Below are 15,677 nucleotides of genomic sequence, written 5' to 3'. Positions count from 1 at the left end.
TTCTTCTCTTTTTCCCTTCCTTATGCTCTCTCTAAAAATTAAATAAAATCTTCCTAAAATTTTTAAAAAGTAACAATGATATTGTTGCTAAACATTTAAAATAACATGTGATTCTGTCTGCTTAGAAAAAAGTAGAACATATGAAAAAATATTAGGAGTTATAGCTAAGTGCCAGGATTTTATGTAATTTTTGTGTGATTTTTTTAGGCAGCTTGTTAACTTTATTGATTATCTTATTTAAAAATATTTTATTGTAAATAAAGTAGATAAAATTAAGTATTAAACTCAAATTTCTGAAGGGGTAGGGCAGATGAAGTGAGTGCATGAGGTCAAGTACATAAAAAATGGTAACAGCTAATAGGCAATAGTGGAAACTAGGTCAAACTGAAACTTATACCTCATGTAATGGGGACAGACTATGATGACTGCTGTACAGGAATGAGGCTAGATAATGATATTTTTAAAATAATTTTTATTAAATTTATTGGGGTGATTGGATTTTATACAAATAGCTACAACTTACTTAGATTAAACAATTTGCAGCAAACAGATCATCTGTAGACTACTAATCTGAAAGCTTTCATTATTTACTGTTCTTAGGGAATTTCACCAGTTATTTTACTGAAAACTTCATAGGCTTGATTTTTCTCTGAATTGTATTTTTGGTATCACTTGGTATTGTTTTCTCTTTATATTTTCTTGAAAAAAATGAAAAATTAACCAGATATTTGTCTTCTTTGATTTTAGATACTTGAATAAGACCAAGCAATCATAGAGGAAATACTGTGTCCTATTTCTGATCTCATAAAATCTGATTTCAATAATGTTAGAGACATAGTGCTGAGTCATCTTTTGTGTCAACATTGTTCTTCATTAGCTATTAGTGTTAGAGCATTTATATACTCGAGATTTGTGCCCTGGATGGTGTGGCTCAGTGGGTGAGTGCCAGCCTGCAAATCAAAGGGTCAATGGTTCCATCCCTGGTCTAGGGCACATGCCTGGGTTATGGGCCAGGTCCCCAGTAGGGGGTGCACGAGAGGCAACCACACATTAATGTTTCTTTCCCTCTCTTCTCCCTTCCCCTCTCTTAAAAATAAATAAATAAATAAATAAATAAGAGATTTGTGTACTGCTTTTAATGATAATTTGCTTTCTTGAATTAAGGCATATTTTTCATTTCAGGAAAACATTTTAATCTATTTCCATGAAAAATATCATTATGTGGTATAACCTAAATGTAATAGCACTTCAGACAAGTACATTATGACCTTAAAATATGGCATATATCTAGCTATATTCCCCATGCTATTCTTTACATCCCTATGACTATTTTGTAACTACCAATTTGTGTTTGTTAATCCCTTCATCTGTTTTACCCAGTGCCCTAACTCTCCTTTCTTTTGGCAGCCATCACTCTAATCTGTGTATCTATGAGCCATGTTTCTATTTTGTTTATAATTTTTAGAGATCAAGAGATAAGGTAAGAGCAAAAGAGAAACATCGATTTCTTGTTCCTCTTGCTGATGCATTCATTGGTTCATTCTTGCCGTAACCAGGGATCTAACCTGCAACCTTGGCATATTGAGATGATGCTCTAACCAACTGAGCTATGCGGGCCAGGGGCCTGTTTGTTCATTTATTTTGTTCTTTAGATTCTACATATAAGTTAAATTATATGGTATTTGTGTTTCTCTGACTATCAACTAGTATAATACCTCTAGGTCCACTCACACTTTTGCAAATGGTAAGATTTTATTTATTTTTTGTAATATTCCATTGTATATATGTAGCACAACTTTTTTATTTATTTGTTTATTGGTGGACACTTGAATTGCTTTCATATCTTAGCTATTATAAATAATGCTGCAGTGAACATAGGGGTGCATGTATTCTTTGGAATTAGTGTTTTAGGTTTCTTTGGATATATACCCAAAAGGGGAATCACTGGGTCATAAGGCAGGTTCATTTTAAATTTTTTAGGGAACTTCCATACTATTTTTTGTACGGCTGCACTAATCTGCATTCCTACCAACAGTGTATGAGAGTTCATTTGTCTCCACATCCTCAACACTTGTCTGTTGATTTACTGATGATGGCCCTACTGACTGGTGTGAGGTGGTAATTTCAATGTGGTTTTAATTTGCATTTCTCTGATGATTAAGTGATGTTGAGCATCTTTTAGTATGTCTATTGTCCATCAATCTATATGGCCTCTTTAGGGATGTCCCTATTTGGATCTATTGCCTATTTTTAAAATTGGGTTGTTTGGTTTTTTGGTGTTGAGTGTATGAATTCTTTATAAATTTTGAATATGAACCCCTATCAGAGCTATCATTGGTGAATATCTTCTTCCATTCAGTTGGTTGTCTTTTTGTTTTGTTGATGATTTCCTGTGCTGTGCAAAAACTTTTTAGTTTGATGTACCATTTTTTGAATTTTATTCTTTTTTTTCCCCCCTTGCCTAAGGAGATATGTTAGAGAAAATATTGCTATGAGAAATGTCTGGGATTTTACTGCTTATGTTTTCTTCTAGGAGATTTCTGGTTTTGTATATTACATTAAGTCTTAAATTCATTTTGAGTTTATTCTTGTAAATGGTGTAAGGAGGTGGTCTAGTTCCTTTTTTGTTTTTTTTTTCATGTATTTGTCCAATTTTCCCACACTGTATTTGAATTAACAGTCTTGACCCCATTGTATATTCTTGTCTCCTTTGTCAAATATTAATTGACTATAAAGGCATGAGGTTATATGTGGGCCTTCTCTTCTGTTCATTGATCTGTTTTTATGCTAGTACGATGCTGTTTTGATTACTATGTACATGCAGTGTAGTTTGATATCAGGTAGCGTGATATCTCCAATTTTGTTCTTCTTTCTCAAGATTTCTGGGGCTGTTCAGGGTCTTTTGTGGTTCCATGTAAGTTTTTGGTATGTATATTTGTTCCAGTTTTGTGAAATAATGCCATTGGTATCTGGATAGGAATGGCATTGAATCCATAGATTGCTTTGGGTAATATGGACATTTTGATGATGCTAATTCTTCCTATCCGTGAACATGGTATATGCTTCCACTTACTTGTATCTTCCTCAGCTTCTTTCTTCAGTATCTTATAATTTTCTGAGTACCCGTCTTTTACCTCCATGGTTAAATTTATTCTTGGTTACCTTATTTTTTTCATTGTTGTTGCAATTGTACATGGTATTGTTTTCTTAGTTTCTTTTTCTTGATAGTTCATTATTGGTGTATAGAAACGCCACTGATTTCTAGTTACTAATTTTCTATCTTGCTACTTTACTGAATTCATTTACCAGTTCTAGTAGTTTTTTTGGTGGAGTCTCTATGGTTCTCTATATATATTATCATACCATCTGCAGATATATGACAGTTTTACTTTTTCTTTTTCTTTTTTAATATATTTTATTGATTATGCTATTACAGTTGTCCCATTTTGCCCCCTTCACTCCCCTCCACCCTGTACACCCTCTCCCACCCATATCTCCCCCTTTAGTCCTGCCCATGTGTCATATTTATAATTTCTTTAGCTTCTACATTCCCCATACTATTCTTAACCTCCCCCTATCTATTTTCAACCTACATTCTATGCTACTTATTCTCTGTACCTTTCCCCCCTCTCTCCTCCCCCTATTTCCCTGTTGCTAACTCTCCATGTGATCTCCATTTCTGTGGTTCTGTTCCTGCTCTAGTTGTTTGCTTAGTTTCTTTTGGTTTTGTTTTAGGTGTGGTTGTTAATAATTGTGAGTTTGCTGTCATTTTATTATACATGTTTTTTCTTTATCTTCTTTTCTTAGATAAGTCCCTTTAACATTTCATAAAATAAGGGCTTGGTGATGATAAACTCCTTTAACTTGACCTTATCTGAGAAGCACTTTATCTGCCCTTCCATTCTAAATGAGAGCTTTGCTGGATAGAGCAATCTGGGATGTAGGTCCTTGTCTTTCATGACTTGGAATATTTCTTTCCAGCCCCTTCTTGCCTGTATGGTCTCTTTTGAGAAATCAGCTGACAGTCTGATGGGAACTCCTTTGTAGGTGACTGTCCCCTTATCTCTTGCTGCTTCTAGGATTCTCTCCTTCATTTTTTACCTTGGCTAATGTAATTATGATGTGCCTTGGTGTGTTTCTTCTTGGGTCCAACTTCTTTGGGGCTCTCTGAGCTTCCTGGATTTCCTAGAAGTCTATTTCCTTTGCCAGAGTGGGGAAGTTCTCCTTTATTATTTGTTCAAATATGTGCTCAATCTGTTGCCTTTTCTCTTCCCCTTCTGGTACCCCTATAATTCGGATGTTGGAATGTTTAAAGATGTCCTGGAGGTTCTTAAGCTTCTCCTCTTTTTATTTGAATTCTTATTTCTTCATTCTTTCCTGCTTGGTTGTTCTTTTCTTCCTTCTGGTCCACTCTGTTGTTTTGAGTCCCAGTTTCCTTCCCTTCACTATTGGTTCTCTGTGTATCTTCCTTCATCTCTTTTATGGTAACCTGCATTTTTTCATCTAATTTGCGCCCAGAATCAACCAATTGTGTGAGGTTCCTGATTACCAGTGTTTTGAACTGTGCATCTGATAGATTGACTATCTCTTGGTCGCTCAAAAGGATGAGTCCTGGGGGACTGATCTGTTCTTCTGTTGGAGACATGTCTCTCTCTCTCCCTTCCCCTCGGGGTCTGGTCGCTCTTGTTACGGTGAGGGGTGGAGCCTTAGGTGTTTACCTGGGCATGGCACCCCAGTCGCTAGATTGTGACGTTGTATGTGGGGGTGGGCTTGGGGGGCGGGAGGGAACAATGGCGGTAGCTCCGTTCTCCTGGGATCTCAGTCCCTTCTCTGGGATCCTGGGTTGCGCGCTCTGCCCTGGTCCACAATGCTGCCTCACTGGGTCCGCCAGCCGCCGTTTGCGTACTCAGGGTCCACTGCTACGTCCCAGAAGGCTAACACGCTCCAGGTTGCCTTATGCGCCCAGTTCTCCCCATCTCCACGCACCACGACCTACGCCCGCTCCTCCTCTCAGCCCCTCCTACCGGTCTGGATGAACGGGTCTACTTCAACTTCTTGGCTGTCCAACTTCCATTCAGATAAATTCTCTATCAGTTCTGGGTGTTATTCTGGCTCTAAATTGTTGTTGATCTAATCTTGGTAGTGCGTGGAGGTACACTGCGTCAACCTATTCCTCCATCTTGCCAGAAGTCCAGTTTTACTTTTTCTTTTACAATTTGGATGGTTTTTATTTCTTCTTGTCTGGTGACTATGGCTAAGACTTCTGCTACTGTGTTGAATTAGAGTGGTAAAAGTGAACATCCTTGTCTTTGTCCTAACCTTACAGGAAACACTTAGTTTTCCTCATTGATTATGATGTTAGCTCTGGGTTTGTATGGATGAATGACCTCTACTATTTTGAGATATGTTCCCTCTACTCCCATTTTAATTCGAATCATCATAAGTGGGTGTTGAATTTTATTAAATGCTTTTTTGCATATATTGATATGATCATATGATTTTTATCCTTGATTTTGTTTATGTAGTATATCACTTTAATTGATTTGAGGATACTGTACCACCCTTTCATCCTAGGAATAAATCCCACTTGATCATGGTGTATGATCTTTTTAATGTATTGATGAATACCGTTTGCTAATTCTTTGTTGGGGATTTTTTGCATCTATATTCATCAGGAATGTTGGCCTATAATATTCTTCCTCTTCAGTGTCTATCTGGTTTTGAAACAAGGATAATGCTTGCCTCATAAAATGAGATTGGGAGTTTTCCCTATTCTTGGAATTTTTGTTATAGTTTATAAAGGATAGGTGGTGTTCTTTGGATGTTTGGTAAGATTCACTAGTCAAGCCACCTGGTCCAAGAGTTTTATTTGTTGGAGGTTATTTGATTTCTGCCTCGATTTTGTTGGTTGTAATTGATCTGTTAAGATTTTCTGTTCTTGATTCAGTTTTGGAGGATTGTATGTTTCTAGGAATTTATCCATTACTTCCAGATGATCCAACTACATGTGGGCATATAGTTGTTTGTAATATCTTCTGATAGTCCTCTATATTTCTATGGTGTCTGTTGTTACTTCTCTTTCATTTCCGGTTTTATTTATTTGGGTCCTCTCTTTTTCTTGATGAGTTTCATTAAAGGTTTATCAATCTTGTTTATCTTTACAAAAACCACCTCTTGGTTTCATTGACCTTTTACACTGTTTTATTAGGCTCTTTTATTTCCACTATGATCTTTATTTTTCCCTCTTTCTACTCACTTTAATTCCTTTAGGTGTAAGGTTAGATTGTTTGAGATTTTTCTTGTTTATTGAGGTATGCCTGTATTGCTATGAATTTCCCTCTTATGGTTGGCGTCACTGTGTCCCATAGATTTTGGGTTGTGTTTTCATTTTCATTTGTCTCTAGGTCTCTTGATTTCTTTCTTGTTCTCATTGTTAACCCACTCATTGTTTAGTTACATGTTATTTAGTCTCCACGTGTTTGTGTTTTTTTAGTTGTTTCCCTTGTAATTGATTCTATTTTCATACCATTGCATTTGGAGAAGATACTTGGTATGATTTCAATCCTTAAAAATTTATTGATATTTGTTTTGTGTCCTAAGGTGGTTTATCCTCAAGTATGTTCCATGTGCATTTGAAATAATGTATATTCTGCTGATTTGAGGTAAGATGCTTTGAAAATATCAATTAAATCCATCTGGTCTAATGTGCCATTTAAGGCCACTGTTTCCTTGATTCTTAGTGTTTGGAGAATGTATCCATTGATGTCCATGAGGTGTTAAAATCCCCTATTAAAAGAAAAATCCCCAACTATTACTGTCGAGCTCTTTCTGTGTTGGCTGCATAAATGCAAGGGTTATATTCTCTTGTTGGATTGATTCCTTTGACATCGTGTAATGTCCTTTTGACTCTTATAGCCTGTATTTTAAAGTCTGTTTTGTCTGATGGAAGTATTGCTACTCTGCCTTTATTTTCATTTTTTAAAAAGATTTTATTTATTTATTTTTAGAGAGAATGGAAGAGAGAAAGAAAGAGAGGTAGAGAAACATCAGTGTATGAGAGAAACATCAGTGGGTTACCTCTCGGCCCCCAATTTAGGTACGTGCCTTGACCAGGGATTGGACGAGTGACCATTTGTTTCCCATGCCAACATTCAATCTACTGAGCCACATCAGCCACGGCTGTTCTTTTTTATGTGCATGAAATATCCTTTTCTATCCCTTTCTTTACTTTCAGCCTTTGTGTGTCTTTTGTTATGAGGTGGGTCTCTTGTAGACATCCTATACTACATAGGCCTTGCTTTCTTATCCATTCAGCTACCCAGTGTCTTTTGATTGGACCATTTAATGCATTTATATTTAAAGTGATTATTGATAAGTACATGTATCTACTGCTGTTTTATTCTTTATATTACCCTTTTTTTCTTCCTTCTTTTCTTAAAGAAGTTCCTTTAACTTTTTCTGTCATACTGGTTTGGTGGTGATGAACTCCTTTAGCTTTTTCTTGTCTGGGAAGCTGTTTCTCCTTCAGTTTTAAATAATAGTCTTGTTGGGTAGAGTAGTCTTGGTTGCAGGTCCTTGCTTTTTATTACTTTGAATATTTCATGCAAATTCCTTCTGAAATGAAATGTTTCTATTCAGAAATCAACTGGTAGTCCTACGGGAGCTCCCTTGTAGGTAACTACCTTTCACTTGCTTTTAAGTTTCTCTCTTTATTTTTAACCTTTGCTATTTTAATTATGACATGTCTTGGTGTGGCTCTCTTTGGATTCATCTTGTTTGGGACTTGTATGGCTTTTTCTTCAAGTTAGGGGAGTTTTCAGCCATTATTTCTTCAAATAGGTTTTCAATCTTTTGCTCTCTCTCTTCTGGTACCCCTATGATGTGGATATTTGACCTAGAGGTCCTTTAGGCTAGCCTTATTTTTTAAAATATTTTTCTTTTCCTTTTTTGCTGCCGTGATTGGGTGTTCTGCTACCTTGTCTTTCAGATTGCTGGTTCAGTTCTTTGCTTCATCTAATCTGTAGTTGATTTCTTCATTTCAGATACTGTGTTCATTTCTGACTGGTTCTTTTTTATGGTTTCCTTTTTTTTTTATGCTGCCACTTTGTTGAGGTTCTCTTTGAGTTCATCCATTCTTTTCCTAAGTTTCTTGAGCATCCTTACAAACATCATTTTGAATCCTGTATCCAGTAGATTGGTTGCCTCAGTTTAATTAGTTTTTGTTTTTTTGTTGTTTTTTTTTTCCTGGGGATTTCTCCTATTCTGTTCAGGGCATGTTTCTTTTCTCCCTGTTTTTGCTGCCTCTTTGTATTTGTTTCTATATATCAGGTAGATCTGCTATGTCTCCCAGTCTTGATGTGGTGGCCTTATGTAGTAGGGGTCCTTGTGGAACTCATTAATGCAGTCTCTCTGATCACCCAAGCTATGTGCTCCAGGAATGTCTCTTGTGCGAGTTATGTGAGCCCTACTTTTGTGGAGTCTTGATTGCTGTTGGCCTACCTTTGGGTTGGGGTTGTTCCTCGGGGTGACTGACAGTGAGCATTGATCCCAACCACAGTGTACAACCTGCTGTGCTGGGTCAGACCCCAGGAAGCTGAATTTGCCCCAGAAGGATGAGTTTCCTGCTGAGATCTTCCTTTGGGTGTGCCACTTATGGAGTTAATTGGGTCTTGTTCTAATGTTGGTGAAGCCTACCACTGAGTGTTTTGGTTCTGGGGCCTTTAGGGAGAGACTCTAGTGCAGGTCTGTGTCATATAGTGCCTGTGAGTGGCCCTAGGCTACCTGTTTGGAGCTACAAAGTGATCCAGTTTGTGGCTGTCTCTAATGGGCCTAGGTGCACACTGGAGGGCCAAGCTGCACACCAAGGTTAGCCTCTACCAGCACCAGACCCTTTGCAGGTCAGCAAAAGGTTTAAGGCACACCAAGGTATACCTCTGGCTACCTATTGCTTGACTGTTAGGCTCAGTCACTGAAAGAGCATCTGGTAAGATTTCCTTTTATTGTGGCTGAATAATATATAATTGTGTGTATTTCCATATATGTATATATGTTTTACGTTTTTTAGGTACCACATTTAAGTGAGATCATACAGTATTTGTCTTTGCTATTATACTACAATTTTGTAAAATGTTACAAGTAGGGGAAACTGAGTGAACTGCTCACTGTATCTCTGCATTGTTTCTTATAGCTCTGTCTGACTTGAGAATTGTCTTGAATAAAAATTTCAATTAAAAATTGAAAAAGGGAGGGATCTATTCAGGATGAAGGATATAGATCTTTCACTGCCTGCTGAACTACCAACTTAGATATTATAATTTTCAGGAAAGCATATACCTTTCAGTTAGTCTCTGTTCTGAACAGGTTTAACTGTTATTTATATAATTCATTTTAGATACTATTTACACTAAGTACTTTGTTTCTGCTGCCTTCACCTTACTCTGTCATTCCACATCAAGTATTATAATTCAAATGTTTTAAGTCCTTAAAATAAATGCTTTATCAAAAGAATGGCTGTTAAATAATAGGGATCTACTGTGTAGATAAAACTGTTACATTATATCACTTACTGGTATTTTTTTGTGTCTACACTCAGTAAAGGTTGTTGCTCATGATCAGAAAATACCATATGTAAAACTTAATGTGCTTTTTACTCAAAATATAAATCTGTCACATATTATTGTTGTTAAAATATCTCCACTTCTTCCTTGATGATTTATTTTTGGTAATTTTTTAGGGATTTGAATGTTTTTTTTTAAACCACCATTTTAATCAAAACTCATATTTTTGTTTTCCAGAACAAAAAGGTTTGGATCACTTTGTCTTTGGATTTTCTCTGTTTAAAGGTAATTTGCTTGTAGAATTTACTAGTCATACTGACTTTTTTGTTTGGGGTGACAATCTATATTTGGTTGTTAATATAGAAATTATACCACATAATAGGTAAGCCTTTTATGCCTTTTTTATTTGCCTTACAAAATTTATATGACTTACTTATGCTATGGAAGTAAATATCAAAATAAATTCCAACTACATTTCTAGTTTATGCTCCATAGAATACATTTTCCAGACATTTATATAAAATCTTAGTCTGTTTTCCTGAAGCTGTATTTTACTCATAGGTTGAAGTATTAGAGCCATGGGAATAAAAGTTCAGCGTCCACGATGTTTTTTTGACATCGCCATTAATAATCAACCAGGTGAGAAGATTAATTTTCCCACTTAACATTTATAAATATTTTTAAGTAGTAAGAACATTTAAATCAACTATCTTTTTAAGCTGGAAGAGTTGTCTTTGAATTGTTTTCTGATGTGTGCCCCAAAACATGCGAGAACTTTCGTTGTCTTTGTACAGGTTTGTTGACATTTTTAATGGCCCTAATAGTCCCATTTTTACTTAACCATACAGACTTTTTTATGCATGTACCTTTTTTCTCTTAACATGTATATTATACAACATTGACTAGGATATCAAAGTAATTCTTAGAAATATTAGTCATAATGGTATTTTATTTGACATTGATTTCTACACTCTCCAGGAAAACGTGATTTTTTAAATAAATTTTTAAAAAATTCCTGAGGAGCTCTGGCTGGTGTAGCTCAGTGAATTGAGTGTGGGCTGCAAACCCAAGAGTTGCCAGTTCAATTTCCAGTCAGGGTACATGCCTGGGTTGCAGGCCAGGTCTCCAGTGGGGGCTGTGTGAGAGGCAACCACACATTGATGTTTCTTTCCCTCTCTTCCTCCCATCCCCTCTTACTAAAAATAAATAAATAAAATCTTTTTTAAAAATTCCTGAGGAAAGTGAAATTTTTATAGTTTAAAAAAGTGTGTATGGTTCAAGAGAGGTATGTTTTAGAGGGTGAAAGTTTTCATCATTAACTATGCTTTAATATACTTCCATGATTTTCTTCTGAATGGCCTACTACTCTTCCTTCTTTATAGGTGAAAAGGGGACAGGCAAATCAACTCAGAAGCCATTACACTATAAGAGTTGTCTCTTTCACAGAGTTGTTAAAGATTTTATGGTTCAGGGTGGTGACTTCAGTGAAGGTAAGACTTTGGTTCCCAAAAAAGAAAATTTTGTATTCTTTGTTAAGTATAGATCTCAAAGTTAGACAAGTTTTAGAGGTACTATTCAGTTTTCTTCTCATCCCACTTAGTTTTTTCTCTAACAATTAGAAGTACTCATAGAAATACATAAAAAGGAAGCACAGGAAATAATTTCACCTTTGATGCATGAATTTCAGAAATTTGCTCCTGCATAAAAAAATAAAATATGGTATTTATCTTTTAGTATTGTATCAGTGTGTTTGTTTTTGTCACAGCTAGTAATCCTTAATTACAATATAGTTTTTACCTCTACTTTTTATTATAAAAACATTGGAATTCTACTTTAAAGACACTTTGAAAAATGTAATTTCTATTTTAAAAACCCTGAATAATCATCATTAGAATCTGACTGTTTTGTTTGTTTTTCACATATCTTAATAGATTTGGTCATATTCTTACTATTATAAGGGAAGTATGTAATTTGAGATCTTGTCAGTATTGAGTTTATGATTTTCTGTGAACCTTTAGGTATTATTGATTCAAGGTAACCCAGGCACTAACTTTCTAAGAAACATTTTGTTTAGGTAGCACCTTCAAGGAGATTACTATCTTGAGAGTTCTGAGAGTCTATGTTTTTCATTCCTAGGAAATGGACGAGGAGGAGAATCTATTTATGGTGGATTTTTTGAAGGTAAAAAAGGGTTTTCTTTTATTTTAAATTGTGGGGTGTGTTTTCTTTTTGCCATTTAATCATTATTTGTTTTTCAATTACAGTTGAAATACAGTGTTATATGAGTTTCAGGTGTATACCCCAGTGATAGTAGAATATAATTGACCTATCTATAGGGAATATATTCCCTATTGTGTACTTCACATCCCCGTGGCAGTTCTATAACAAGCAATTAGTACTTCTTAATCCCTTCACCTTTTTCACCCATCCCCCTAACCCCACTCCTATCTGGCAACCCTCAGAATGTCTCTATATTGTATCTATGGGCAATCTTCAGCACCTTTGTAAAGCAGTATTAACATGCATTGCACCTCCATCAGCAGTGCATTCTGCAGCCATGGAAATGAGTTATGGGTAGAGCCGAATCTTTAATGCACTCAAGACTCTGCCCCGCTCAACTCTGGGGTGGCAGGGAAGGAGCTGAGTAATATCTTCTTTATCCATTTGTCTATCAGTGGACACTTAGGTTGCTTTCATATTTTGGTTATTGTAAATAATGCTGCAGTGAACATAGAGGTGCATATATCTATTCTGATATATATATCAGAAGTAGAATCACTAGATTTTATGGTAATTCTATTTTTAATTTTTTGAGGAACCTCCATACCCTTCTTCGTAGTGATGGTACCGATTCACATTCCCACCAACAGTACACCAAGGTTCCGTTTTCTCTATTTGTCATCCTTGCCAGTTGTTCCTTTTTTGGTTTTGTTGTGTTTTTGATACTAGCCATTCAGACACATGTGATGTGATATTTCATTGTAGTTTTGGTTTTTATTTCCCTGATGATTAGTGATATTGAGCATCTTTTCATGTGTCTATTGGCTATTTGTATGTCTTGGAATAATGTCTATTTAGGTCCTCTGCCCTTTTGGTAATCGATTGTTTAGGGGGTGTTGTGTGTATGTGTGTGCTAAGTTTTATGAGTTCTTCACATTTTGGATATTGACTGTCAGATAATTAATTTGCAGATATTTTTCACTGAATGGTAGGTTACCTTTTTCTTCTGTGATGGTTTCCTTTTTTAATGCAAAAGCTTTTTAGTTTGACATAGTTTTATTTATTTTTGCTTTTGTTACCTTTGATTGAGGACACAGATCCAAAAAAAATTACTGCTATGACCAGTGGTGCAGAATTTACTGCCTATGTTTTTCTTTGGGGAGTTTTACGGTTTCTGGTCTTAAATTTAAGTCATTAATTCATTGAGTTTATTTTTCTATATTGTTTAAGTGATCTAGTTTCCTTTTTTGCTTTATTTGTCCAGTTTTTCCATCACCATTTATTGCAGACACATCTTTCTTATTGTATATTCCTGTCTCTTTGTCTATAATAAACTATTAGAATTATAATGCTAGAATGGGAACTTCCATAGCTTGATCTTAATCCTTTTTTAATTTGTTTTATAAAGCAATTTAAAATTTTTTAAAGTGAAATGTATTTGACATACCATATTATATTAATTTCAAGTGTACAACATAGTGATTTGACATTTAAAAATCTTCAGAAATGATCACTACATTGAATCTAGTAACCATCTGTCACCATTCCAAGTTATTACAGCGTTATTGACTATATTCCTTATGCTGTACATTAATTGACCATTTAAGCATGGGTTTATTTCTAGACTCTTTTGTTCCATCTATCTGTGTGTCTGTTTTTGTGCCAGACCCATACTGCTTTGATTATTATAGCTTTGTTTGAAATTGGGGGGGGCGTGATAATCCAGCTTCATTGTTCTTTCTCAGTGGCTGCTTAAGAGTCTTTTCTGATTCCATACATATTTTAGGATTATTTGTTTTAGTTCTGTTTAAAAAAATCACCCTGGCTGGGGTAGCTCAGTGGATTGAGTGCCAGCCTGCAAATCAAAGGGTTCCATTCCCAGTCAGGGCACATGCCTGGGTTGCAGGCCAGGTCCCGAATAGGGGGCACTCAAGAGGCAGTCACACATTGATGTTTCTCTCCTCTTTCTCCATTCCCTCCCTTTAAAAATAAATAAAATCTTTTTAAAAAAGACCATTGGTATTTCCTGTTGAATCTGTATATTGGTTTGGGCAGGAGACATTATAACAATATTACTTCTTCCAGTACATGAGTATAGTATATTTTTCTATTTATTTGTGTCATGTTCAATTTCTTTCATCAGTGTTTTATTGTTTTCAAAGTACAGGTCTTTCACCTCCCTAGTTAAATTTATTCCAGTGTATTCTGTGCTTTTTGAAGCAATTATAAATGGGAAATTTTTCTTTCTGTTAATTTATTATTAGTGTATAGGAACAGAGCAGATTTTAATATATAAATATTTTTATCTTCAGCTCTATTAAATATATTTATTAGTTCTAATAGTTTTGTTTTAGTTTTTTGGTGAAGCCTTAGGCTTTTCTACATATAGTGTCATGTCATTTGCAAATTGTGAGTTTTATTTCTGTACCAATTTGGATGCCTTTTATTTGTTTTCTTGCCTAATTGCTGTGGCCAGCACCTCCAATACTATGTTTAATACAAGTGGCAATAGCGGGCATCCTTGTCTTGTTCCTGATCTTAGAGGGAAAGCCTTCAGCTTTCTTACCATTGAGTATGATGTTAGCTGTGGGTTTGTCACACATGGCCTATTGTATTGAGGTATGTTCCCTCTATACCCACTTTGTTGAGTTTTTATCATAAATGGATATTGAATAATCTTGACCTTTATTAAAGGAGATTAAACAGTATTTCTTAGTAACTATATTTTAGTGGGTCATTTTTCTATGATGATTTTTTAAAACTTTGATATTCTCAAGTTTAGCTATAGTTTTTCCTAATTTTTAAGTTTTCTCACTGGAATTTTTTACTGATGTGAAGATCACTTGAAAGACTGTAAACCTTTGGGATTCAGTGAACTTTGTTTCAGATTTCACTTTAGTTCTTATCCTAATCCAAGAGGAGAATACAAACTGTTCTCTCTGCAATAAGTGATACTATGGCAGAGATTAATTTAATGAGTACCTCTCTGTGCTCAGAATAATATGTGCCCTTTTGTGTCCAGAAATGAAATAAATGGTGCTCTCTTTGGCAGCACATATACTAAAATTGGAATGGTACAGAGAAGATTAGCATCGCTCCTGTGCAAGGATGACATGCAAATTTGTGAAACATTCTGTAGTTTTAATTCTCCTTAAAAAAGTTAAAGAAACAAATGAAATGAAATATAAAAGAATGCTACCTGGATTCTTTCTCTTGCTTTTTAGGGGACTTTCAATTTTTGTTTAAAAAAGCAAACAAAGTTGTATTGTTTTTTCTTAAAAGAAAAGTAAAGGACAGATGTAAATGGAAAGAAAGAGTGTTGGTAGACTATTTCGATTTTATAGCAAGGGATTGAAAATTAGAAATATTTGAATCAGAAAAGTTGGGGGAAGGAATTGGTTAATATTTGATTCTTCTTTTAACCTCGGTTTTATCTAAATTTTGTTTGGCTCTTAACTAGAGCACAAGTTAAGAAGAGGAGTGAAAATGGTTTTGGGAGGCAGTTTATGCCTATTATGTAACTGAAAACTTTGCTTCTCTCTAGATGAGAGTTTTGCTGTCAAACACAACAAGGAATTTCTCTTGTCAATGGCCAACAGAGGAAAGGATACAAATGGTTCACAGTTTTTCATGTAAGTTTTTTATGATCTGACACCTTAAAATATTCTTTCGGTGTGTCTTTCTCTATGTGCCTGCCTTTGATCCCTAATAAATAGAGGAGGGGTCCATAAGGGAGAGAATTTTTAAAGAAAGGAGAACAAAAAATTGAAGAAGGGAATATTGTTAAAAGGGGAGTTGAACTGTACTGCTAAAGTTTTCAGTGATGAAAACTTGTCAAGGAGACACAGAAGCCAGCTTGAAGGGATAACATTCCCACTGGCCACATTAGAACAATTTGAC

At 35.3% G+C, this 15,677-nt stretch overlaps 1 protein-coding gene and 1 non-coding gene across 6 annotated transcripts in view; both read left to right on the top strand.

Annotated features, from left to right (window-relative positions):
- Window positions 1–15,677, top strand: part of PPIG (peptidylprolyl isomerase G) — a 45,107-nt gene that overhangs the window by 4,993 nt on the left and 24,437 nt on the right. For 3 of the 5 annotated variants that reach the window (XM_045831419.1, XM_045831448.1, XM_045831424.1), the window contains exons 2-7: window positions 9,795–9,842; window positions 10,119–10,196; window positions 10,277–10,351; window positions 10,940–11,047; window positions 11,694–11,738; window positions 15,322–15,409. In XM_045831419.1, the coding sequence (XP_045687375.1) occupies window positions 10,136–10,196; window positions 10,277–10,351; window positions 10,940–11,047; window positions 11,694–11,738; window positions 15,322–15,409 (377 nt within the window). In that variant the 5' untranslated portion in view covers window positions 9,795–9,842; window positions 10,119–10,135. Of the gene's footprint in view, window positions 1–6,600; window positions 6,663–7,007; window positions 7,097–9,794; window positions 9,843–10,118; window positions 10,197–10,276; window positions 10,352–10,939; window positions 11,048–11,693; window positions 11,739–15,321; window positions 15,410–15,677 lie in introns of all 5 variants that reach the window. The other 2 variants (XM_045831438.1, XM_045831431.1) reach the window with 2 other exon arrangements.
- On the top strand, window positions 14,814–14,920 carry LOC123814396. The gene has a single exon (XR_006784901.1). It is a non-coding gene; the product is annotated as a U6 spliceosomal RNA (small nuclear RNA).

The sequence above is a fragment of the Phyllostomus hastatus genome, unplaced genomic scaffold, assembly GCF_019186645.2.
Source record: "Phyllostomus hastatus isolate PE091 unplaced genomic scaffold, TTU_PhHast_1.1 phas_contig_1, whole genome shotgun sequence".
Taxonomy (NCBI): Eukaryota; Metazoa; Chordata; class Mammalia; order Chiroptera; family Phyllostomidae; genus Phyllostomus; species Phyllostomus hastatus.
The sequence above is the reverse complement of the archived record's forward strand: the minus strand, read 5'-3'. Positions and strand labels throughout refer to the sequence as shown.